At 40.6% G+C, this 27,780-nt stretch overlaps 1 protein-coding gene across 3 annotated transcripts in view; it reads right to left on the bottom strand.

The window, feature by feature from the left end:
- LOC121389559 (calbindin-32-like) overlaps positions 1–27,780 on the bottom strand; it is a 160,570-nt gene that overhangs the window by 87,860 nt on the left and 44,930 nt on the right. For all 3 annotated transcript variants that reach the window (XM_041521231.1, XM_041521232.1, XM_041521230.1), the window contains exon 2: positions 10,942–11,027. In XM_041521231.1, the coding sequence (XP_041377165.1) occupies positions 10,942–11,027 (86 nt within the window). The remainder of the gene's footprint in view (positions 1–10,941; positions 11,028–27,780) is intronic.

The following is a 27,780-nucleotide window of genomic DNA, read 5'->3' as shown; positions in this document are numbered from 1 at the left end:
ATCCTCTCCTATGGGAGAAATAGCAATCGTTTCCCACATGTGAAATGGCCATCCTCCACTCTCTTTCTATAGACATCCTCTCCTATGGGAGAAATAGCAATCGTTTCCCGTATGCGAAATGGCCATCCTCCACTCTCTTTCTACAGGCATCCTCTCCTATGGGAGAAATAGCAATCGTTTCCCACATGCGAAATGGCCATCCTCCACTCTCTTTCTATAGACATCCTCTCCTATAGGAGAAATAGCAATCGTTTCCCACATGCGAAATGGCCATCCTCCACTCTCTTTCTATAGACATCCTCTCCTATGGGAGAAATAGCAATCGTTTCCCGTATGCGAAATGGCCATCCTCCACTCTCTTTCTACAGGCATCCTCTCCTATGGGAGAAATAGCAATCGTTTCCCACATGCGAAATGGCCATCCTCCACTCTCTTTCTATAGACATCCTCTCCTATGGGAGAAATAGCAATCGTTTCCTGTATGCGAAATGGCCATCCTCCACTCTCTTTCTATAGACATCCTCTCCTATGGGAGAAATAGCAATCGTTTCCCGTATGCGAAATGGCCATCCTCTACTCCTATAGGAAACTCTTTTTATAGACATCCTCTCCTATATATGCGAAGAAAGGAAGGAAGGAAGGAAATGTTTTATTTAACGACGCACTCAACACATTTTATTTACGGTTATATGGCGTCGGACATATGGTTAAGGACCACACAGATATCGAGGGAGGAAATCCGCTGTCGCCACTTCATGGGCTACTGTTTTCGATTAGCAGCAAGGGATCTTTTATATGCATCATCCCATAGACAGGATAGCACATACCACGGCCTTTGATGTACCAGTCGTGGTGCATTGGCTGGAGCCTATATATGCGAAGTGGCAGTACTATCATATGGGCGAAGTCACAAACGGAATGGGTATAATAATATTTGAAACTGTTTTTATAAATTCCAAGAAAAAACCTTAAATTTTCTCATTTTATTACACCACCACCCCAGGGTCGTAGCGATGTTGTGTTTGGAAACCAATAAACCGTGACCACATCAGGTGATTACTTCTCGCATAGTACATCCCTGGAATCATTATTACACACCTGCACAAAGACCACTTTGCGATTGTCAATACAGTGCCATTTATCGAGTGTTTTCTTGCCCGTCCCCGTATCTTTGATGTGTACTCTGTTCAATATTTAACAACGCCATAACAAACACGTTGCATTACACATCGTGGCATCTGTATTGAACACAATTAAAGGGACAGTCACGATTTTGATTTTTTTTTTTTGCCATTGTTAAAATGTTGCCGACTAACAAAGACGTTTTAATGACAATACATGTTTTTCTTCATCAGATATCAGTGGATATATTGAATATGTTCCTAACTGCCCTAGGTCAAACTTCGCTTTATTTTCAAATATATATATATATATATATATATATATATATATATATATATATATATATATATATATATATATATATATATATATATATATATATATATATATATTATTGGGAGACTAAATCCAGTTAGGACGAATTACAAACACATTGAATATACATAGTCCAGGCCTCACGCCAGCGGACTAACTGAACCTTGATCAATTTGACTTCGCCCTGACATTACCCTTAAAGCGACATCGGTGTCGCCTTGTAAAAACAGTGACCACTGGCATTGTACACAGTTGGGGATGAATGGTGAAGGATTCGAGGGCTCAATGGGTAAGGCCACTACACCCTCTACTCTCACACCAATCACTAACCAACAAAACCCACTGTCCTTGACAGACAGTCCAGATAGCTGAGGTGTGTGCCCAGAACAGCGTGCTTGAACCTTAATTGGATATAAGCACGACAATAAGTTGAAATGAATGAGGAATATCTAGTACAGATACTAATTCAGTGTTCAGTATCTAAGCATTCAAAGCGACAGTGGCGCCACAAACGCATGCTCGTCTAGACCGGACCACACCCGTGACTGACGCTAAAAACCAGCCTTGGTGGCGTCGTGGTTAGCCATCGGTCTACAGGCTGGTAGGTACTGGGTTCGGATCCCAGTCGAGGCATGGGGTTTTTAATCCAGATATCGACTCCAAACCCTGAGTGAGTGCTCCGCAAGGCTCAATGGGTAGGTGTAAACCACTGCACCGACCAGTGATCCATAACTGGTTCAATAAAGGCCATGGTTTGTGCTATCCTGCCTGTGGGAAGCGCAAATAAAAGATCCCTTGCTGCCTGTCGTAAAAAAAAAAGTAGCCTATGTGGCGACAGCGGGTTTCCTCTCAAAATCTGTGTGGTCCTTAACCATATGTCTGACGCCATATAACCGTAAATAAAATGTGTTGAGTGCGTCGTTAAATAAAGCATTTCTTTCTTTCTTTCTGACGCTAAAAGTAAAATGCGCTACTGACTGTTGAAACTTATAACGTTACAGTATATACCGGGTAAATAAATACCAGTGGTTTATTTTGTTATGATTGTCACCTTTCGTACACTCATTACGTCCAGGACGTTGCCCAGTGGTATAGCGTTCATTTGATGCGCGGTCAGTCTGGGATCGATCCCCGTCGGTGGACCATTTGGGATATTTCTCGCTCCAGCCAGTGCACAACGACTTGAACATCAATGGTCGTGGCATGTGCTATCCTGTCTATGGGATGGTGCCTATAAAAGATCCCTTGCTACTAATGGAAAAATTAAACGGGTTTCCTCTCTAAGACTATGTCTAAATTACCAAATGTTTGACATCCAATAGCCGATGATTAATAAATCAATGTTCTCTAGTGGTGTCGCTAAACAAAACACACTTTTAACAGGTCCATTGGGCACTTTACAGGAAAACACAAACCATATAGCAGTCGAGAAGAACTACATACACGAGACTCGTTAGAGAACAACTGTTATGACTGTCTTTTATTAGGCTTGATAAACTGAAATTCTAAACAAGATACTATTTCATTAGTTAAAAGATTTGATTAGTCGGAAACATCTTACAATGGCAGCGAACACAGGACAGTCTACCCTAGTTTTTAAACACTAAGGCATATTTTTTTTTACTATTAGAGCCGTTTTCGATAACTGAAATCATACTTTACTTAGATTTTATTGTTTAGTTTATCCATTTCCGCATATTCGAAGTATTTTTGGTCATCCTGGTGTTTTTAATATCACAAAATGCTTTTCTCATATTTTTAAAAACGCACGTGCGTCTGAGAAGTAACAGTATGGAGTTGGAGTTGTAGTCTATTTTTAGAGGGTATTTCACCATGTCAAAGTCACAGACTCGTGTTTCACTCTATTGTAACTTTATCCAAATGTGTTACAGGTTTATAGATTAACTAAACTTAATGTTAATTTTCACGGGTTGAAATTAGGATCTGTCCCTTTAACTAAACTTAGTGTTAATTTTCACGGGTTGAAACTAGGATCTGTCCCTTTAACTAAACTTAGTGTTAATTTTCACGGGTTGAAACTAGGATCTGTCACTTTAACTAAACTTAGTGTTAATTTTCACGGGTTGAAACTAGGATCTGTCCCTTTAACTAAACTTAGTGTTAATTTTCACGGGTTGAAACTAGGATCTGTCCCTTTAACTAAACTTAGTGTTAATTTTCACGGGTTGAAACTAGGATCTGTCCCTTTAACTAAACTTAGTGTTAATTTTCACGGGTTGAAACTAGGATCTGTCCCTTTAACTAAACTTAGTGTTAATTTTCACGGGTTGAAACTAGGATCTGTCCCTTTAACTAAACTTAGTGTTAATTTTCACGGGTTGAAACTAGGATCTGTCCCTTTAACTAAACTTAATGTTAATTTTCACGGGTTGAAACTAGGATCTGTCCCTTTAAATCACGAGGACTGAGATTTAGCTCAGTAGGTAGAGCGCTCACCTGAGGTGTTTGCGTCGTAGGATCGAATCACCTCAGTAGATCCATTCTCTGATTGGGGTTTTTTTCCCTGCCCCAAACAGTGCACCACAGTTGTATATCAAAGACCGTGGTATGTACTGTCCTGCCTGTGTGAAAGTGCATATAAACGATCTCTTGCTGCTAATGGAAAGATGTAGCGGGTTTCCTCTAAGATTACGAGTGAAAAAAATCACCAAATGTTTGACACACAAAAGCCAATGGTTAATAAATCAATGTGCTCTTAGTATAGTAGGTCCTCGATCATATCGGAGGTCCGACTGGTATATCAAAGGCCGTGGTATGTACTACCCTGTCTGTGGAATGGTGCATATAAAAGATCCCTTGTTGCTAATCGAAAAGAGTAGCCCATGAAGTGGTGACAGCGGGTTTCCTCTCTCAATATATGTGTGGTCCTTAACCATATGTCTAACGCCATATAACCGTAAATAAAATGTGCTGAGTGCGTCGTTCAATAAAGCATTTCTTTCTTTCTTTATATCGGAGGTCGGACTCGGAATGGGCGTCTTCGAAATCCCAGTGGTATATGAGCACGTAAAACTAGTTACCTACCTACCTTAGTAGGTTCGAACGAACACCCGGTAAGCTTAAAACGTTTTGTTACAGTGCAATGTTAGACTATTCATTTAGGTGTCTCGGTAAAATGTAGACAAACGGGTTTGCTAAGTTCATATTCTACACTCCACGGCCACCCCACTGTCACGTCCAAAACAGATTTCATATTTAAATAGTCTATTAAACAGCAGTGACTTCTTCTGTCAATCTACACCAACTTGTACGTATCACATTTATCATGTTCCACGACTGGTATATCAAAGGTCGTGGTACGTACTACCCTGTCTAAAAAAATCGGTAGGAATTTCTCGCTCCAGCCAGTACACCACGACTGGTACATCAAAGACCGTGGTATGTGCTATCCTGTCTATGGGATGGTGCATATAAAATACCCCTTGCTGCTAATCGAAAGGAGTAGCCCATGAAGTGGCAACAGCGTGTTTCCTCTCTGAATATCTGTGTGGTCCTTAACCATATGTCTGACGCCATATAACCGTAAATAAAATGTGTTGAGTACGTCGTCAAATAAAACATTTCCTTCTTATCGGTAGGAACAGCCTATGTGGTGATAGCGGATTTCTTCTCTTTCTGTCGAACAAATGTCGAAATAACCATATGTAAAGCCATTATAAATAAAATGTTATGTTTTCATCCCAGCTCGTCCTGAGGATAAAAAAAACCCACAATGATTTATTAATCATCGGCTATTGGATGTCAAACATATGGTAATTTTGACATATAGTTTTAGAGAGGAAACCCGCTATATATTTTTTGCCCTGAGGATAAAGGCCCGGCACTAGACCCCCCCCCCCCCCCCCACACACACACACCTTTATTTTTTGTTCTTTAATGTGCTGTGTTTTAAATGTCCTGACTATAAAGTAATAAAATCTCTCAACCCTTCCGCTCCTATTAAAACAAAAGTTAATTGTACGAAAATATAACATTTAATTTACATTGGCCTTAGACACCAAAATATCCGTAGTTTACAATGTCCTGATATATATGAGCAGTCGTTAAACAAATATTCCCGTTCCTTCCCATTTACAATTTAATTTAATATTCGCTGATTAAACAGTGTGCCATGGTGTCGTTACATTTGATTTGGAAGTGTTTCCTCGTTCGCGGTACTGGAAATCACCCGCCTTAGTGAACCTCCGATATGACAATATCGATCTCGTGAACAGGTAGCAGGCTCGGTCTCAGGGCGATCGATCGAGGTTGTCATGCTTTGTAATAATCATTTATCAATGGATTTAATCGGACACAAAACAAACTAGTGCGTGCAAAGTGAGCGCGGAGTAACACGGGGCACACTGAGGCATAGCGGCGAGGAACAACAAAACATCATTAGATATTAAAACAAAACTAAAAATTATTGGTCATTTCATACACCCAAATATCGGTCGCGATACGACAACAGCAATTATCTGTACACCCGGGAGAATAGGATGATATTGATTTAGTTAAGTGTGTTTGAAGTATCACAAACAAAGCTAGCAGTCTTCACACGATGATCATTTCGTTTCGTATTCATATCCAGTTATAAAATTCAAGTAAGCCTACATCAGGAACGGTGGAACAGGGGGGCTATGGGGGCTCTAGTCCCCCCCCCCCCTCCCCTAATACTTCTGAATAAAAAATATTATTGGTAGTAAATCTTGAAGCTAGCAGAGATGAATTCTACTTGCAGGAAATTGCATTTCAGGATATCAAGTTTACAAACTTTTACGAGGGAGCATACCCCCGTACCCCCTAGAAACTTTGCTTTGCGCCCTTGATCTCAGTGAGCACCCCCTGCCCTCTTCCAATGTCTATTTGCTTCCGCCGTGCGTGTACATCTGTACTAATACTACTACTAAACAGGGGCCTAATTTACTAAACTCTAGCAACTTTGCGATCTCGCATTGCAATGCTGTAAGACTTGCAAAGAGGATGCTTTGTTGTCTAGCAGAGCCTAAGAGACTTTTGTGAATTAGGTCCCAGATCTTTATTACTTAAGTTTAAGATCATGATTTAGTGACCATTCTAATACCAAAATGAGTAAATCAAAGGGCATTTGACAATCCGTCAGATAATGCACAGGCGACCGGAGGGGTGTGGGGGGGGGGGGGGTCACTGAGAGAGGGCCCCTGCGCGTGCTGTAACCTCACCGTGGTGCAGGGGTGTAACATTCTCTTTGAGAATGGCCAATACAGCACAAAATTGAAGTTTTTAGTAAAAGTCAGTATCTATCTCCGATATTTGTATTTTTACACAGTCCTTTTTATTTAACTGTTGAATTTTTATATTGATGTTGATCATCACTTTGTTTTCCCCATTACCATAGTTTGACACCCAATAGCCGATGTATTTTTCGTGCTGGGGTGTCGTTAAACATTCATTCATTCATTTATTCATTCTGAGAGAGGGCAGCAGTTCCTCAGTTAAATGCATTTTAAAACAAATTCGCCTGCAGGACCTCAAATGAACGTGAACAATAATTCTGTCGGTCATCCTCAAAAGATTTTACACACAGAAATATACTAGCAAATTAAATTGTTTAGTTGTACTTTTTGTGGGCATATAGTTGAAGGTATAAACTAACAGGCAAAAGAAACTTATCACTTTTAAAATAAGTTTATCTGAATTAAAGATACTGCAATAAGTTTGAAAGTAATGAGAAAACATTCGCCAAAACACACCCTGTGTTTCCGAAAAGTCACTGTTTCCGGATTTAGTGAATTTCGTGCAGTCATGAAAAATGTGAAAAACAGCATAATTTGAATTTGTTAATACCGGTGTGTGACAAAGCAAGGAAGCAAAGAAAGAAATGTTTTATTTAACGACGCACTCAACACATTTTATTTACGGTTATATGGCGTCAGACATATGGTTAAGGACCACACAGATTTTGAGAGGAAACCCGCTGTCGCCACTTCATGGGCTACTCTTCCGATTAGCAGCAAGGGATCTTTTATTTGCGCTTCCCACTGGCAGTATAGCACAAACCATGACCTTTGTTGTACCAGTTATGGATCACTGGTCGGTGTAAGTGGTTTACACCTACCCATTGAGTCTTGCGGAGCACTCACTCAGGGTTTGGAGTTGGTATCTGGATTAAAAATCCCATGCCTCGACTGGGATCCGAACCCAGTGCCTACCAGCCTGTAGACCGATGGCCTAACCACGACGCCACCGAGCCGGTAGCAAGGAAGCAGTATCTGTCTTGGTTTTTCTTTATGGATATATATATAACTGCCGTGTGCATAGCCATCCTTATTAGCCGAGGCTATATACACGGCTGCCGTGTATTATACTTCTGTATTAAGATCACATTACATTTCATTTCAACTTATTTTCGTGCTTATATCCATTTATGGTTCAGGCACGCTGTCCTAGGCACACACCTCAGCTATCTGGGCTGTCTGCCCAGGACAGTGGGTTACGGTCACAACGATGGCGGCTTCCATTTATGTCTTATTTATGGGATTCAACTTAATACGCGGTATTTAGCACGTACACATCCAAAAATATTTTGATATACGAGTCGAGGAGCACTGCAATCCGTGAAGTAAATCATGTTTTCATCCGAAGCTCAACTCGACCCCAGATTTGCAAAAAAACATTAAGATATGCATGATAGCTAACAGCTGAAATCATACAATCTAATGTCGCAGAGTTGCGGATTTCTTGATTGTGACGAGATACATGTCAACGTTAATTCGCCGCTGTCACAATTGTAATGCATGAACTATTTCCTAGAAGCAAATGGAATTATGATCACATACGAGACAATCGTTATAGGGACAGACCCTAGTTTCAGCCCATGCAAATTAACAAAAAGTTTAGTTAATCTACAAATCTGTAACACATTTGGATAAAGTTACAACTGCGTGAAACGTGAGTCTGTGACTTTGAAATCGTGAAATACCCTCTAAAAATGGACTAAAACTTACATACCTTTTACCTTTCAGACGCACGTGCGTTTTTAAAAATATGAGAAATCCATTTTGTGACATTAAAAACACCAGGATGACCAAAAACACTTCGAATGTACGGTAATGGATAATCTAAACAATGAAATCTAAGTAAAGTATGATTTCAGTTATCAACGGCTCTAATAGTAAAAAAATATGCCTTAGTGTTTAAAAACTAGGATATGTCCCTTTAAGGATATTCAGACACGAAAAAGAAAACCGTTTTTTTTTCATTTAGTTTAACTTATGTTCGTGCTTATATCCAATTAAGGTTCAAGTACGCTGTACCGGGCACACACCTCAACTATCTGGGCTGTCTGTCCAGGACAGTGGGTTAATTGGGTTAGTGGTTAGTAGTTAGTGAGAGAACAGAGGGTGTAGCGGTCTTACACCTACCCATTGAGTCGTTAAAACTCGCTCCGGGTGGGAGCCGGTACCGGGCTGCGAACCCAATACCTACCAGCCTTATGTCCGATGGCATAACCACGACACCACCAAGGCCGGTAGAAAATCATTAAGTCAGTTTTCAAAGTATTGTATTTACTGCTTTGAAACAAATTTGACACTGATTTGTCAACTGCTCCTGTCGGTTGTTCCATTGGGCTATTTCTTTTTCCAACCAGTGCTCCACAACTGGTGTAACAAAGGCCGTGGTATGTACTGTCCTGTCTGTGGAATGGTGCATATAAAAGATCCCTTGCTGCTAATCGAAAAGAGTAGCCCATGAAGTGGCGACAGCGGGTTTCCTTTCTCAGTATCCGTGTGGTCCTTTACCACATGTCCGACGCCATATAACCGTAAATAAAATGTGTTGAGTGCGTCGTTAAACAAAACATCTTCTTCCTTCCTTCTGTCGGTTGTTCTCAAGACACGTGTATAACTCGGATAGAGAGGTACAATAATTGTTCTATGACTGACCTATTTACGTGTACAGAAGTACATGCTCAGACAAACTATTAGCTACTACATAGTTGGCGGAATAAAGTTATTGTTTTCTAAAACAAATTTAGTGTCACATGTCCTTTGTTTGTGTCAGTATAACTGTATTGCAAATTCAACCTGCAGGTGCGAGGTGGGACATCTCGCTCAGTCAGTAGAACGCTAGCCTGGGTAGTGTGTATGTGGTAGAATCGAAACCCCTCCATAAAATCCACTGAGGTTTTTTTATGTCCCAACTAAATCCAGTAGCCGATGATTATTAACCAATGCGCTCTAGTGATGTCGTTAAACAAAACAACTTTAACTGAAGACTATATTTCAGATGAAATTTTGAAATTAAATTTCATAGAAACAAGGTATCCAGTCCCAACGTTATTAGCCGCGCCCAAAGCTACTTAGAATCCATAATGCCATAAATCAGGAATGGAACATCAAAGCAACATGCATGGTTTTGCATTTCAGAAAGAAAGAAAGAAGTGTTTTATTTAACGACGCACTCAACACATTTTATTTACGGTTATATGGCGTCAGACATATGGTTAAGGACCACACATATTTTTTTAGAGGAAACCCGCTGTCGCCACATAGGCTACTCTTTTACGACAGGTAGCAAGGGATCTTTTATTTGCGCTTCCCAAAGGCAGGATAGCACAAGCCATGGCCTTTGTTGAACCAGTTATGGATCACTGGTCGGTGCAAGTGGTTTACACCTACCCATTGAGCCTTGCGGAGCACTCACTCAGGGTTTGGAGTCGGTATCTGGATTAAAAATTCCATGCCTCGACTGGGATCCGAACCCAGTACCTACCAGCCTGTAGACCGATGGCCTGCCACGACGCCACCGAGGCCGGTTTGCATTTCAGTGTCACTATCTGGCGGACCGTGGCGGATCTAAAAATCCATTTGGGGGGGGGGGGGGGGGGGGGGGAATGACATGAGGCGGAATGCCAAGGGAACTTTGGGGGAGTTTGGAGAGGGATCGTAAAAGAAATTTAAATGAATATATAATAAAATTATAACTCACAAAATTTAGGGGTAAACATTGAGGGGACTGATAGACCGAGGGCGCAAAACAGTTTCTAGGGAAGTTATGGGGGTATGCTCCTCCGTAAAATTGAGAAAACTAAATGCCTGCTATGCAATTTCCTGCCTTCAACAAGTATATTCACTGCTGCCTTAAGATTTACTACCAATAATAATGCGCGGTCGGTCTAGGATCGATCCCCGTCGGTGGGCCCATTAAGCTATTTCTCTTTCCAGCAAGTGCACCACGACTGGTATATCAAAGACCATGGTATGTGCTATCCTGTCTGTGGGATGGTGAATATAAAAGACCCCTTGCTACTAATGAAAAACATGTAGCGGGTTTCCTCTCTATGACTGTGTCAAAATGACCATATGTTTGACATCGAATAGCTGATGCGCTCTAGTGGTGTCGTTAAACAAAACAAACTTTATATTTCAGAATTACCAAATGTTTGACATCCTGTAGCCGATAATTAATTAACCAATGCGCTCTAGTGGTGTCGCTAAACTAAACGTATTTTGTTTTGCTTACCTCCGGACCCACGTCCTGTACGTTGACGCTGGTGACGAGCTCGTACAGGAAATTGTCGAGTTCCTTCCCCTCGATAAATCCATTACCTGAAATAACAAGGCTCTTTTAGTACCACAGTATTAAAGCAACCTTAAACATTAATTAATTAATTAATTAATTAATTAATTAGCAATTAGTTAGTTAGTTAGATGGATGGATGGATGGATGGGTGGATGGGTGGGTGTGTGGGTGGGTGGGTGGGTGTTAGATAGATAGATAGATAGATAGATAGATAGACAGATAGATAGATAGATAAATAGATAGGGTAGGGTTGGGTAGGCTAGGGTAGGCTAGGGTAGGTAGTTAGGTATGTATGTAGGGTAGGGTAGGCTAGGCTAGGCTTGGGTAGAGCTAGGCTAGGGTAGGGTAGGTAGTTAGGTATGTAGGTAGGGTAGGGCAGGGTAGGGTAGGGTAGGGTAGGGTAGGGTAGGGTAGGGTAGGGTAGGGTATCAATCAATCAATATAGTGCACTCTTTAACACATGTAGTTTATGGTATATTTGCATTATGAAAAGGGTTAACAGTGTTGACGTTTTACTGGGTGTTGTTGTTGTTTGTTGTTTATTTGTGGGGGTTTTATATATACATACACATACAGACACACACACACAAACACACTCGCACGCACGCACTTTAAACCACTGTTTACGTCTTCTTAGCACAATAATTATGGTATAACGTTTTAAAGTTTAATTATTCAGTACAAACTGAGTTTAGAAATAAACAAACTGGCGTATGTAATGTTGAACACCATTCACACGAGCCTAGAGCATTTCCGTCTTGACGAACAACTGTGGCGCCACCTGTCCTTGAATGGAATCGGAAACAAATGTCCCTGTCAACTACAGCTTTCCCGACTCTGCAGAATCCTTGCGGGAGACGCACTTTCCGCGTTCACGAGACACGCAAGACAACTCGAGACCTGCGTGTCACGTGTCAGAGAAATAAAAACCAATTTATTTCACTCTGGTCGAGAACAATTATTCTGTTTCATCTTGGAAGGAGCATCATTAAAAACCTGCTCTAGGTACCTCGGCGTTCATTAAACAGAATCTACCTGTCGTTTCTGTAACATTAGTCTTTTGTTAAGGTAAGATACATGTAGATGATGAACTGACGGGCAAAGGAAACTTATAAATATCGATTGATATTTGAAATTAAATTCTTTAGAAAAAAGGTATCCAGTCCCAACGTTATTAGCCGCGCCCAAAGCTACTTAGAATCCATAATGCCATAAATCAGGAATGGAACATCAAAGCAACATGCATGGTTTTGCATTTCAGTGTCACTTTCTTTACAGACCGTGTCGGATCCAGAAAATCCATTTGGGGGGGGGGGGGGGGGAGCAATGACATGAGGCGGAATGCCAAGTGAACTTTGGGGGAGTTTGGAGAGGGATCGTAAAAGAAATTTAAATTAATATATAATAAAATTATAACTCACAAAATTTAGGGGTAAACATTGAGGGGACTGATAGACCGAGGGCGCAAAACAGTTTCTAGGGAAGTTATGGGGGTATGCATTCGACAAGTACATTCACTGCTGCCTTAAGATTTACTACCAATAATATTTTATATTCAGAATTATTGAAGGGGCAAGAGCCCCCTTCCCCCACCCATCTCCCTTGCTCCGCCGTGCCTGAAAATGGGCTTATATGCTTTGCTTTATAGTATAATTTTAATACCCCCAAATAACCTTTAAAGTAGTCCAAACTGATCTTTAAAACAAATAACTAATTTTGAGATTCAGATGCCAGGAAATCGCATTTCAGGTAATTTCAAATTTTACCACCACCAAACCACATCAGAGTGATGGTGTCCCCCTTGTCGTGCAGAGAGAACTGCCCTGGTTCCGCTTAACCCTCCGTCACGTTTTCATTTTAATACTGGGGGTGGGATGTACAGATGTAGCCCAGTGGTAAAGCGTTCGCTTGATGCGCGGTCGGTCTGAGATCGATCCCCGTCGGTGGACCCATTGGGCTATTTCTCGCTCCAGCTAGTGCACCACGAGTGGTATACCAAAGGCCGTGGTATGTGTTATCCTGTCTGTGGGATGGTGCATATAAAAGATCCCTTGCTGCTAATTGAAAAGAGTGGCCCATGAAGTGGCGACAGCGGGTTTCCTCTCTCAATATCTGTGTGGTCCTTAACCGTATGTCCGGCGCCATATAACCGTAAATAAAATGTGTTGTGTGCGTCGTTAAATAAAACATTTCCTTCTTTCCTTTAATACTGATATTTATAATAAATAGTATCCATGATGATGGTACATTATATATGCTGTTGATTGAAACGTTGCGTGTAGCAGGTTTTAGCGACAAATGTTACCATTGTCGCCTATGGGATTTGATTTGGTGGTATACGCCTTATAATTATGCGACACGCATCTGTCTCCGCTTTGATACATTTGTAAAAGTAAAATCGATGTGCAACAACCCGCAAAATTCCTCGAATTATGAGTAATCAATGTCGCACCACGATACAGTATTTTACGTACTAATAGGCAATGTGCTCTTAACTAAATCTGAGCTAGTATGCCATTTCATATAATCAAATTACAGTCATAGCGGGCACCAAGGCGTGGTATTAGCTATAATTTGCAGCAATCAAAGCATTTAGGCCATTACTTGACGAGAACGTGTACTCGGCAAAGTGCTCTGGTTAGAAACCTATCCATTATCGGTGACTACTTATAAACGAAGCCTGCGTGAAAATAGCAGGCAAATATGCGGTGTCATACGCGGTATTGTTTACCGATGCGCACTCGGAAGTGTCATAAAAGGAAACAGATTGTATACTGACAGGATTAAATTCGGTCGAGCAGGATTAAACAAACAGATCGCGGCAGGATCAGATAGGTAGCGGCAGGATGAAGTAAGTCACAGTCTTGGCTTCTCGTTCGATAGCAATAATTGTGAAGTCCATTGAGTTAATATCTCCTGATACAGTACGTTTAGTCATTTAAAATTCACCACCCAATTAACAGAAAGTCCATTGAGTTAATATCTCCTGATACAGTACGTTTAGTCATTTAAAATTCACCACCAGAAAGTCCACTGAGTTAATATATCCTGATACAGTACGTTTAGTCATTTAAAATTCACCACCCAATTAACAGAAAGCCCATTGAGTTAATATCTCCTGATACAGTACGTTTAGTCATTTAAAATTCACCACCCAATTAACAGAAAGTCCATTGAGTTAATATCTCCTGATACAGTACGTTTAGTCATTTAAAATTCACCACCCAGTTAACAGAAAGTCCACTGAGTTTATATATCCTGATACAGTACGTTTAGTCATTTAAAATTCACCACCCAATTAACAGAAAGTCCATTGAGTTAATATCTCCTGATACAGTACGTTTAGTCATTTAAAATTCACCACCCAATTAACAGAAAGTCCATTGAGTTTATATCTCCTGATACAGTACGTTTAGTCATTTAAAATTCACCACCCAGTTAACAGAAAGTCCACTGAGTTTATATATCCTGATACAGTACGTTTAGTCATTTAAAATTCACCACCCAATTAACAGAAAGTCCATTGAGTTAATATCTCCTGATACAGTACGTTTAGTCATTTAAAATTCACCACCCAATTAACAGAAAGTCCATTGAGTTAATATCTCCAACATAGTACATTTACAGTCATTTGAAGTTCACAACCCAGTGTATTTTCATTTTCATTTTAACTTATTTTCAATTAAGGTTCAAGCATGTTGTCCTGGGCACACCTCAACTATCTGGATTGTCTGTTCAGGATAGTGGGTTAGTTGTTAGTGAGAGAGAAGAGGGTGTAGTGGTCTTACATCTACCCATTGAGTCGTTAAAGCTCGCTCTGTGTGGCAGCCGGTACCGGGCTGCGAACCCTGTACCTATCAGCCTTATGTCCGTTGCCTTAACCACGACACCACCGAGGCCGGTAACCCAATATAACAGAAAGAGCAACAAACAGTCCATTGAGTTAATATCTCCAATACAGTACATTTACAGTCAATTCAAGTAGATAACCCAATGTAACAGAAAGTGCAACACACGTTGAGTTAATATCTCTAAGATAGTACATTTACAGTCATTTAAAGTGGATACACTAATATGACGTGGAACTTATCTTCAAATGCAAACACGTTTTAAGGGAAAAGCTTCAATGCATCAATAAAACACATTGGTTGTTGGCTGAATGATGTTAATGGAAAGCATTAACTCAATAACAAAATATCGGTTTATTTAATGAACGAACCCAATTCATTTCAACTTATTTTCGTGCTTATATCCAATTCAGGTTCAAGCACGCTGTCCTGGGCACACACCTCAGCTATCTGGGCTGTCTGTCCAGGACAGTGAGTTAGTTGTTAGTTGATTAGTAGTTAGTGAGAGAGAACAGGGTGTAGTGGCCTTACACCTACCCATTGAGTCTTTAAGAACTCTCTCTGGGTTGGAGCCGGTACCGGGCTGCGAATCCTGTGCCTACCAGCCTGTAGTCCGATGGCTTAACCACTGCGCCACCGAGGCCGGTTAACGAACCCAAGGCCATTTGTTCAGTGTTTTATTACCCAAGTGGTACAACAAATCGAGGTCTTTAAATTATCTAAAGGCCACGTACCAGAGAAAGGACCACCTACGAGTAATTTGATTGGCTGGGTTTGGCATATTGTGACGTAGTTGAATCGTCTGCTTCATTCAAAGTAGCGATCGATAACTCCGTTTAGAAGAAGTTTGATTTGTTTAACGATATCACTAGAGCACGATGATTTGTTAATCGTGGGCTGTTGGGTGTTTGTTTGTCTTGTTTATCCTATAACTTACCCATGATATCCATGTCATAAACCCATGTGATAATTTACTTTATTAACCCGGTTAATAATGGTATGCAAATTTGCAAGGTCTCTAGGTAATGTGTTGCTGGTGATGGATCATTTGCTTACAAGCCAACAAGACCCGTGTACCTGAGCGTAACGTTTTCAAAGATTTGTTTAAAATGCGTGACGTCAAACTAATTTGTGCTAATCGTGATGACGTCATATTATCGATGGCGGCGACTTTAGTACTAAACAATTTTAATTAAAATGTTATTTTAGAAGTGTTATAGGATAAATAGAGGATTCGTCACGAGTATTTCTTAGTATGGGAAATATCAACCGAGGCTTCGTTAATCTGTATTTGTCGAGGCTCTGCCGAGACAAATACAGATTAACAGGCCGAGGTTGATATTTCCCATATTAAAAAATACGAGTGACGAGTTCTATTTATCATATCACTGTCAATTTTGTTTATTTTCCACTTAAATGACTAATAAACAAAACCCCAACGCTCGGACGTAACAATCTGTTATGACGTATGAATACATGTACATGTCAATCACTCAGCTGATAATCGGTTTGTCAATACACCTTGAAGGTTATCTATGCTTTCTGAAACTAGGTTAAAAGCGGAAACAAAGATTGTAGCTATTTAAATAATTTAATACTAATTTAACAGTTTTATATATAAACAATCAAATTATAATAAAATAATTGACAATAGCCAAATTTTTCAAAATAACTTTTCGCGGCATTTTGCCGACTACTACGTCATTGTCAGACATAGGCCTATCTACGTCACTGACCTATTTAAGGGCTTCATCAAGTTCAGTCTGAGTCTGTCGAAAATAAGTCTTCGTCGTTTTAGGGGGACAACAGCTGGACTTTTAGGCTGAGCCACATTTATTACGATGTTGCTTTGGAAAGAGGTAAGACTGTTCGGTTCGTAATGTCCAGCGGTTTCTTTTCGTACACTGATGTAAAACTTGCACAGAATTACATCGAGTTCTTTGGGGGACATTTCATGTATTGGTCTGGACTCATTCATTGATTGTAGATAGTTTTCAAAAATGCGCATGTCGTATAGAGTTTTTTTGGCAGTATTCTTATTTTCATTTTCTGTAATGACATTACCAATCATCGTATCATCTACTTCTACAAATCTACGAGTTTTGTTTTTGGGCCTGCCGGATTGTGGCGTCTGCTTCGATGTTCGTGGATCTACCCTATCCCCTGTTTGCACTAACTAAACATTCTGGTGACAATTCAGCTTGAATCATAACTATATAATTACCGGAAGGTAGAGTTGCTTTGATTGTAGCACTTCCTTTTTTATCGATAGTAACGCTATCTCCGACTTCAAAAGACGCCATGTTTGTTTGTCAACAATTTTGACAGGTGAAAATAGTTCTACGTTTTCGGTATATAATTTGCATAATAATGTAATTTGCATACTTATGTTCTAAATATTTGCATACTTATGTCTCAAAATATTTTATTTATGTAATGGGCGTGCCCAATGCTATTCCTTAGTAGTGATATGATCAATAGAATTCGCTACTCGTGTTTTTTAATATGTAAAATATCAACCTCGTCTAGTTAATCGGTATTTGTCTCGGCGGAGCCTTTACATATACCGATTAACATAGACTCGGTTGATATTTTCCATATTAAAAAATACTCGTGACGAATCCTCAATATATACATGCATACATAGATACACATAGATTATACAAAGTAGACCAGTTTATTATTTTACTGTCACGTATCAGCTGCGGTTCGTGGTTGTTCGTAATCACAAGCTGTGTCAGCCACACAGCAGAAAAAAAACAAAAAAACAACAACACATTTTCAATAATATGATTCATTTGAAAGGCTTGTCGTGCCGAGATATCAATATATTCAGTATTCAGGATTAACAATAATGAAATGTTTTTATTTTTGATTATTACGTTGTTGTTTTTTTCTTTTTCTCAGCACTGATAATAATCAAACTTGTTTCCGGTCTATGTCCGTATGTAACGGTTGGGCGCCATTTCTCTCTGCTGACATCATTTCTCGCTGTTGACATCATCCGCGCAGACTCAGATCCGCGGAACTGACCCCGATTACACTGTGGTTTATATATTATGTAATATCGGTTTTTAAGGTTGGTAGATGCTGGGTTCGAGGCCAAGTACCGAATCCAGGTCTGAGTAAAGGGAAAGGAAAGGATGTTTCTTTATTTTTGTTTGTTTGGTTTAATGACACCACTAGAGCACATTGATTTATTAATCGTCGGCTATTTTTGACAGTCATAGACAGGAAACCCGCTTCATTTGTTTCATTAGTATCAAGGGATCGTTTATGTGCACCATCCCACAGACAGGATAACACTTACCACGACCTTTGATATATCAGTCGTGGTGCACTGGCTTTTGTAGTGAAAATCAAACTAAGGCAGAACTACAACGGGCGATTCTTGAGAACTACTGGTAATGGTTACCACTTTTTGAAGTGATTACTTTTAAATTTGAAGAACATTTAGTACAATAATATATCAGCCCCACGTTCAGCCAGCAAACGTTTCTCTAACGTTCAGGATCTATTTGACTGGTTCCCGACGTGGCCATTTAGTTTACCATGAAGCGCATAAACTAGTCTAGCGGACGTTTGGGGCGTGGCAACAGGGGCGTGGCAACCGGGGGGCGAGGAGGTGGTGAGCCACCTATTTGAGATTCAAAGCACTTTGTCCTACTGTCTATTTAAACCAAAACAAATGCGCTATACAGCCTCACTCTCACTTCAAATATCGCTCTTATGTGCCTGCGAGGTGGTTCGATCCTGCGACGCAAGCATCTCAAGCAAGCACTCAACTGATTGAGCTAAATCCCGCCCCTCGGTTATTGGATGTACATATAGTGTTAGAGAGAAAACCCGCTACATTTTTCCATTAGTAGCAAGGGATTTCTTATATGCACCATCCCATAAAAAGTGTAGCACATACCACGGCCTTTAATATACCAGTCGTGGTGCACTGGCTGGAACGAGAAATAGGCCAATGGCGGCTTGGTTTTTTTTTGTGGCTAGTTATATATAATATATGATGTTCAATAATTTGCCTGAACATATTAATTCTTTAAAATAGTCGTGAAAAAGTTGTGAGGTGGGATTTAGCTCAGTCGGTTGAGTGCTCGTGTGACGGGACATGCTCTTATTTTTTCGCCTGTGGCGATGCTAATTGTTTTAGATGGCCGTGTGCAGCTTGCTTACGTAATACCTCCGCGCGACCGTACCCCCTAATACACACTTAGACCAGCTGTGGAGGCCATGTGGCTAGTAGTTACGTAATAACTCAGGTAGTGCGGTTTACAACCGGGGTATTTCTGGCGAACTAGGCGACAGTAAGTCTGGCCATCTACGAAAATATAGCGTCTCTGGGAGTTGTGGCATTATCACATGATAGATGAGGTACCGCGTTGTGCCCCCAGGCGATATTTGCTGTCTCTGAGATTTTTGAATAAATAGCTAGGATTTTAGATATATCGAAGAGAAACATTGGAAGGCTCCCGGGGAACGTTGTCCGTTTGGACTGGTAAATATATTTTTCTGCTCTGTTGTATAACCTTGATGTGATTGATGTGACTTTAAATATTTTAACACTGTATTATATCAATATTCTTTAGACAGTGTCTCCGGTAATCTGACGAAGCAAATTGTTCTAATATTTCTATACGAGTATTTGGTAAGATAAAGCTTAGCCGGTCATCCTAGAGGACCTAGGTATACTGTAGGTTATTGTCTTTATTGTGATATGTACCAGTATTAATTCTGTATTTCAAGGTTACTGACTGAGTATTTAAGGGTTAATTAAAAATTAACCAGTTAGGAATAGAGTTGTAATTCTTTTATTAATTAAGTTCCCCTGGAAGCGTTTCTCAATTATCACACGTGTGTGTGTTGTATTACCGTGAAGTGATTAGAATATTGTGTAAAGTAGACACCTAGTGATTAACTAATTAAGTGATTAGCTCTGGGTTGTTATTATTTGTTGTTGTTAATTAACTACTGCGGCAAGTACACTTGTCAGCGTAGTGTTAATACAGATTCCAAAGTGTATTGTGTTTTGTTGTGTTTTTTAGTGAACTAAACGTGCTATATATATATATATATATATATATATATAAGATCTTATCTCTGATCATACATAGAGCCGAGCCACTCGGGTATTAGACTGCCCGATACAGAGAGATCAAATAGATATACAGTTAGGAGAGATATTTGGATAATCGTGTTTTATTCAGTTACGGGTATTATAGGATCCCCGTGACAGCTCGCTTGAGGTGTTTGCGTCGCAGGATCGAACCGTCTCAATCAACTGATTTGGGGTTTTCTCCTTCCAGCCTGTGCACCACAGCTGGAAGAAGGCCGTGGTATGTACTTTCCTGTTTGTGAGAAAGTGTATACAAAAATTCCCTTGCTGCATTAGGAACAATGTAGCGAGTTTCTTCTGATGACTAGGCTAAGTGTCAGAATTATCAAAAGTTTAACATTCAATAGCCGATAATTAATTAATCAATGTGCTCCACTGGTGTCGTTAAACAAAACAAACTTGACTTTGAACAAGTTGTATAAACATTGGTAGATAGATAGATAGATAGACAGATAGACAGATAAATAAATAGGGTAGGGTTGGGTAGGCTAGGGTAGGGTAGGGTAGGTAGTTAGGTATGTAGATAGGGTAGGGTAGGCTAGGTTAGACCTGGGTAGAGCTAGGCTAGGGTAGGGTAGGTAGTTAGGTATGTAGGTAGAGTAGGGTAGGGTATCAATCAATATAGTGCACTCTTTAACACATGTAGTTTACGGTATATTTGCATCATGAAAAGGGTTAACAGTGTTGACGTTTTACTGGGTGTTGTTGTTTGTTTGTTTGTTGTTTATTTGTGGGGGTTTTATATATGCATACACATACAGACACGGACACACACACAAAAACACTGTTTACGTCTTCTTAGCACAATAATTACGGTATAACGATTTAAAGTTTAATTATTCAGTACAAACTGAGTTTAGAAATAAGCAAACTGGCGTATGTAATGTTGAACACCATTCACACGAGCCTAGAGCATTTCCGTCTTGACGAACAACTGTGGCGCCACCTGTCCTTGAATGGAACCGGAAACAAATGTCCCTGTCAACTACAGCTTTCCCGACTCTGCAGAATCCTTGCGGGAGACGCACTTTCCGCGTTCACGAGACACGCAAGACAACTCGAAACCTGCGTGTCACGTGTCAGAGAAATGAAAACCAATTTATTTCACTCTGGTGAAGAACAATTATTTTGTTTCATCTTGGAAGGAGCATCATTAAAAACCTGCTCTAGGTACCTCGGCGTTCATTAAACAGAATCTACCTGTCGTTTCTGTAACATTAGTCTTTTGTTAAGGTAAGATACATGTAGATGATGAACTGACGGGCAAAGGAAACTTATAAATATCGATTGACATGAGGCGGAATGCCAAGGGAACTTTGGGGGAGGTTTGGAGAGGGATCGTAAAAGGAATTTAAATTAATATATAATAAAATTATAGCTCACAAAATTTAGGGGTAAACATTGAGGGGACTGATAGACCGAAAGAAAGAAAGAAAGAAAGAAGTGTTTTATTTAACGACGCACTCAACACATTTTATTTACGGTTATATGGCGTCAGACATATGGTTAAGGACCACACAGATTTTGAGAGGAAACCCGCTGTCGCCACTACATGGGCTACTCTTTCCGATTAGCAGCAAGGAATCTTTTATTTGCGCTTCCCACAGGCAGGATAGCACAAACCATGGCCTTTGTTGAACCAGTTATGGATCACTGGTCGGTGCAAGTGGTTTACACCTACCCATTGAGCCTTGCGGAGCACTCACTCAGGGTTTGGAGTTGGTATCTGGATTAAAAATCCCATGCCTCGACTGGGATACGAACCCAGTACCTACCAGCTTATAGACCGATGGCCTGCCACGACGCCACCGAAGCCGGTCTGATAGACCGAGGGCGCAAAACAGTTTCTAGGGAAGTTACGGGGGTATGCTCTTCCGTAAAATTGAGAAAACTAGATGCCCTGCGATGCAATTTCCTGCATTCAACAAGTACATTCACTGCTGCCTTAAGATTTACTTCCAATAATATTTTATATTCAGAATTATTGAAGAGGCTAGAGCCCCCTCCCCCACCCATCTCCCTTGCTCCGCCGTGCCTGAAAATGGGCTTATATGCTAAGATTTAGCATTTGAAAACATCTGAATTTGTTTTATAGTATAATTTTAATACCCCCAAATAACCTTTAAAGTAGTCCAAACTGATCTTTAAAACAAATCACTCATTTTGAGATTCAGATGCCAGGAAATCGCATTTTAGGTAATTTCAAATTTTGCCACCACCAAACCACATCAGAGTGATGGTGTCCCCCTTGTCGTGCAGAGAGAACTGCCCTGGTTCCGCTTAACCCTCCGTCACGTTTTCATTTTAATACTGGGGGTGGGATGTACAGATGTAGCCCAGTGGTAAAGCGTTCGCTTGATGCGCGGTCGGTCTGAGATCGATCCCCGTCGGTGGACCCATTGGGCTATTTCTCGCTCCAGTCAGTGCACCACGACTGGTATACCAAAGGCCGTGGTATGTGTTATCCTGTCTGTGGGATGGTGCATATAAAAGATCCCTTGCTGCTAATCGAAAAGAGTGCCCCATGAAGTGGCGACAGCGGGTTTCCTCTCTCAATATCTGTGTGGTCTTTAACCATATGTCCGACGCCATATAACCGTAAATAAAATGTGTTGAGTGCGTCGTTAAATAAAACATTTCCTTCCTTCCTTTAATACTGATATTTATCCTGCAACCAGTGTTGCTACTGGCCTGTTATGATGACCTGTTAAAGCAAAGTCATAACAGTATACTAGCATGTTATGACTTTTGACGTCACGTACAAAGGGAACTACTTTTCCACCCACAGATATCATTCAAATAACAGGACACAAGAATATACAATCAATAAATAATTACAGCGCTAGCACTGAACAATAACAGGAAGAATATTCAAAAGTGATATCTGGCGCGAATCGACGTGATTCTGACTGTCAGCTTGTGTCTCAAACAGTGAAATGTACAAGTACAGTAACTAGCCTTGATTCGGGCCACAACTCGGCTGACAACTTGTGTTCGAATGCAAGTTTGTTAAAACAGTGATAAAATACTTATCCACTCCAAAATTTACTGGGTTGCAGGATAAAGATAATAACCAGTTAATGACGGTTGATATCGGCTTTATCCTGTTCAGGACGAATGGGAAATTTCGCTCGGCGAGCCTCGCGGAATTTCCCATTCTTACCTTCACAGGATAAAGCCGAATTTACATGAACGGGCGATTGGCATGCTTGATGCTGGCATGTCGACAGAACACGTTGGAAGGCATGTTGGGAGTTCTAGTCGAGTGATACGAAATCTTCGCGTAAGATTTCGAACGACAGGAAGCACCAACGACTTGCCACGACGTGGACGTCCGCGTGTTACAACGCGTGGTCAAGACCGCTATATCATGAACACGCATTTGCGCAATCGATTCCAAACTGCCACTGCTACTAACACACCTGGGCTTCATAATAACCGAATCAGTGGGCAAACTGTTCGTAATTGTCTGCGGGAGAACGGTTTACATGCACGACGTCCTTACGTCGGATGCGTTTTAACGCAACGTCATCGTCTAAATCGTCTTAATTTGGCACGTGTACACACTCGTTGGATACGGCGACGCTGGAATACCGTTCTTTTTTCGGATGAATCCAGATTTTCTTTACAACGTGGTGATGGCAGGGTGCGCGTCTACCGTAGGAGAAATGAACGCTATGCTGACTGTTGTGTTCTTGAACGAGATCGTTTCGGGGGTGGGGGTTCTGTCATGGTCTGGGCAGCCATTGCCCATGGTTATCGTTCACCACTAGTCGTCATTGATGGCAATTTAAATGCTCAACGTTACCGCGATGACATTCTCGCTCATCACGTCATTCCTCTGTTCCATAACAACGCCAACATCTCGATTTTTCAGCATGATAATGCCACCTCTCATACAGCTAGAGACACTGTAAATTTTCTTAGGACAAACAACATTGATTTCATTGATGACTGGCCCGCTAAAAGTCCTGATTTCAACCCCATCGAGCATGTCTTGATAGTCTGGACAGACGACCGAGGCGTCGTCCCAACCCACCCGCTAACGTCAAGCGCTCATTCAGGAATGGAACAATATTCCACAGGCAGAAATCTACACTTTAGTCAATTCTGTGCGCCTGCGATGCACTGCAGTGGTCAATTCAACAGGTGGTCATACCCGTTATTAAGTGGGTGTGGGGTTTTTTAACCCCTACCACACTTGGTCAAAATTTCTCCCAGTTTCTGTTAACCTATGGCCATGATTTTTGCACCAAACGATGCATCGTGGAAGACTCTTTAAACGCATATATAACAATTATTCCCCGGTTTGTTTTCGTCAAGTTATGTTCAAGCAAAGTTAGCGGAAGTTTCTTATTTTGTTCAGTATATATTCTGTTGATCGAAACGTTGCGTGTAGCAGTTTTAGCGACAAATGTTACCATTGTCGCCTATGGGATTTGATTTGGTGGTATACGCCTTATAATTATGCGACACGCATCTGTCTACGCTTTGATACATTTGCAAAAGTAAAATCGATGTGCAACAAGCCGCAAAATTCCTCGAATTATGAGTAATCAATGTCGCACCACGATACAGTATTTTACGTACTAATAGGCAATGTGCTCTTAACTTAATCTGAGCTAGTATGCCATTTCATATAATCAAATTACAGTCATAGCGGGCACCAAGGCGTGGTATTAGCTATAATTTGCAGCAATCAAAGCATTTAGGCCATTACTTGACGAGAACGTGTACTCGGTAAAGTGCTCTGGTTAGAAACGTATCCATTATCGGCGACTACTTATAAACGAAGCCTGCGTGAAAATACCAGGCAAATATGCGGTGTCATATGCGGTATTGTTTACCTATGCGCACCCGGAAGTGTCATAAAAGGAAACAGAGTGTATACTGACAGGATTAAAATAGGTCGAGCAGGATTAAACAAACAGATCGCGGCAGGACCAGATAGGTAGCGGCAGGATGAAGTAAGTCACAGTCTTGGCTTCTCGTTCGATAGCAATAATTGTGAAGTCCATTGAGTAAATATCTCCAAATACAGTACATTTAGTCATTTAAAATTCACAACCCAATTAACAGAAAGAAAGAAATGTTTTATTTAACGACGCACTCAACACATTTTATTTATGGTTATATGGCGTCAGACATGGTTAAAGACCACACATATTTTGAGAGGAAACCCGCTGTCGCCACTTCATGGGCTACTCTTTCCGATTAACAGCAAGGGAACTTTTATTTGCGCTTCCCACAGGCAGGATAGCACACACCATGGCCTTTGTTGAACCAGTTATGGATCACTGGTCGGTGCACTACCCATTGAGCCTTGCGGAGCACTCACTCAGGGTTTGGAGTCGGTATCTGGATTAAAAATCCCATGCCTCGACTGGGATCCGAACCCAGTACCTACCAGCCTGTTGACCGATGGCCTAACCACGACGCCACCGAGGCCGGTTCAATTAACAGAAAGTCCATTGCGTTAATATTTCCAAATACAATACATTTACAGTCATTTGAAGTTCACGGCCCAGTGTATTTTCATTTTCATTTGAACTTATTTTCAATTAAGGTTCAAGCATGTTGTCCTGGGCACACACCTCAGCTATCTGGGTTGTCTGTTCAGGATAGTGAGTTAGTTGTTTGTAGTTAGTGAGACAAAAGAGGGTGTAGTGGTCTTACACCTACCCACTGAGTCGTTAAAACTCGCTCTGGGTGGCAGCCGGTACCGGGCTGCGAACCCTGTACCTATCAGCGTTATGTCCGTTGGCTTAACCACGACAACACCGAGGCCGGTAACCCAATATAACAGAAAGAGCAACAAACAGTCCATTGAGTTAATATCTCCAATACAGTACATTTACAGTCAATTCAAGTAGATAACCCAATGTAACAGAAAGTGCAACACACGTTGAGTTAATATCTCTAAGATAGTACATTTACAGTCATTTAAAGTGGATACACTAATATGACGTGGAACTTATCTTCAAATGTAAACACGTTTTAAGGGTGTTTGTTTGTCTTGTTTAACGACACTACTAGAGCACATTGATTAATTAATCATCGGCTATTGGATGTCCAACATTTGGTAATTCCGACTCGTAGTCATAAGAGGAAACCCGCTACATTTTTCCTAACGGCACTGGTTGGAACGAGAGAAAAACAAATTGAAGTGATCCAGCGACGTGGTTCGATCCTGCGACGCAAGCATCTCAAACGAGCATTCAACTGATTGAGCTAAATCCCGCCCCTCGGCTATTGGATGTACATATAGTGTTAGAGAGAGAACCCGCTACATTTTTCTATTAGTAGCAAGGAATTTCTTATATGTACCATCCCACAAAAAGTATAGCACATACCACGGCCTTTTAATATACCAGTCGTGGTGCACTGGCTGAAACGAGAAATAGCCCAATGGGGGCTTTTTTTCCTTCTTTTTTTTTTCTTTTTTGGGGGGGGGGGGGGGGGTTGTGGCTTGTTTTGTTATTGTCTCTCAGTTATACACACACACACACACACACACACACACACACACACATACATTTATCTTATAACTTACCCATGATATCCATGTCATAAACCCATGTGATAATTTACTTTATTAACCCGGTTAATAATGGTATGCAAATTTGCAAGATCTCTAGGTAATGTGTTGCTGGTGATGGATCATTTGCTTACAAGCCAACAAGACCCGTGTACCTGAGCGTAACGTTTTCAAAGATTTGTTTAAAATGCGTGACGTCAAACTAATCTGTGCTAATCGTGATGACGTCATATTATCGATGGCGGCGACTTTAGTACTGTGATTTACTAAACAATTTTAATTAAAATGTTATTTTAGAAGTGTTATAGGATAAATAGAATTCGCTACTCGTGTTTTTTAATATGTAAAATATCAACCTCGTCTAGTTAATCGGTATTTGTCTCGGCGGAGCCTCTACATATACCGATTAACATAGACTCGGTTGATATTTTCCATATTAAAAAATACTCGTGACGAATCCTCTATATATACATGCATACATAGATACACATAGATTATACAAAGTAGACCAGTTTATTATTTTACTGTCACGTATCAGCTGCGGTTCGTGGTTGTTCGTAATCACAAGCTGTGTCAGACACACAGCAGAAAAAACAAAAAAAAAAAACAACACATTTTCAATAATATGATTCATTTGAAAGGCTTGTCGTGCCGAGATATCAATATATTCAGTATTCAGGATTAACAATAATGAAATGTTTTTATTTTTTATTATTACGTTGTTGTTTTTCTCTTTTTCTCAGCACTGATAATAATCAAACTTGTTTCCGGTCCATGTCCTATGTAACGGTTGGGCGCCATTTCTCTCTGCTGACATCATTTCGCTGTTATAGTAACGCTCATACGTAATAACGGTGTCACGAGTGTCACGAGTGTGACAATGTTGACATCATCCGCGCAGACTCAGATCCGCGGAACTGACCCCGATTACACTGTGGTTTATATATTATGTAATATCGGTTTTTAAGGTTGGTAGATGCTGGGTTCGAGGCCAAGTACCGAATCCAGATCTGAGTAAAGGGAAAGGAAAGAATGTTTCTTTATTTTTGTTTGTTTGGTTTAATGACACCACTAGAGCACATTGATTTATTAATCGTCGGCTATTTTTGACACAGTCATAGACAGGAAACCCGCTTCATTTTTTTCATTAGTATCAGGGATCGTTTATGTGCACCATCCCACAGACAGGATAACACTTACCACGACCTTTGATATATCAGTCGTGGTGCACTGGCTTTTGTAGTGAAAATCAAACTAAGGCAGAACTACAA

The sequence above is a fragment of the Gigantopelta aegis genome, chromosome 14 (genome assembly GCF_016097555.1).
Source record: "Gigantopelta aegis isolate Gae_Host chromosome 14, Gae_host_genome, whole genome shotgun sequence".
Lineage (NCBI taxonomy): Eukaryota > Metazoa > Mollusca > Gastropoda > Neomphalida > Peltospiridae > Gigantopelta > Gigantopelta aegis.
The sequence above is the reverse complement of the archived record's forward strand: the minus strand, read 5'-3'. Positions and strand labels throughout refer to the sequence as shown.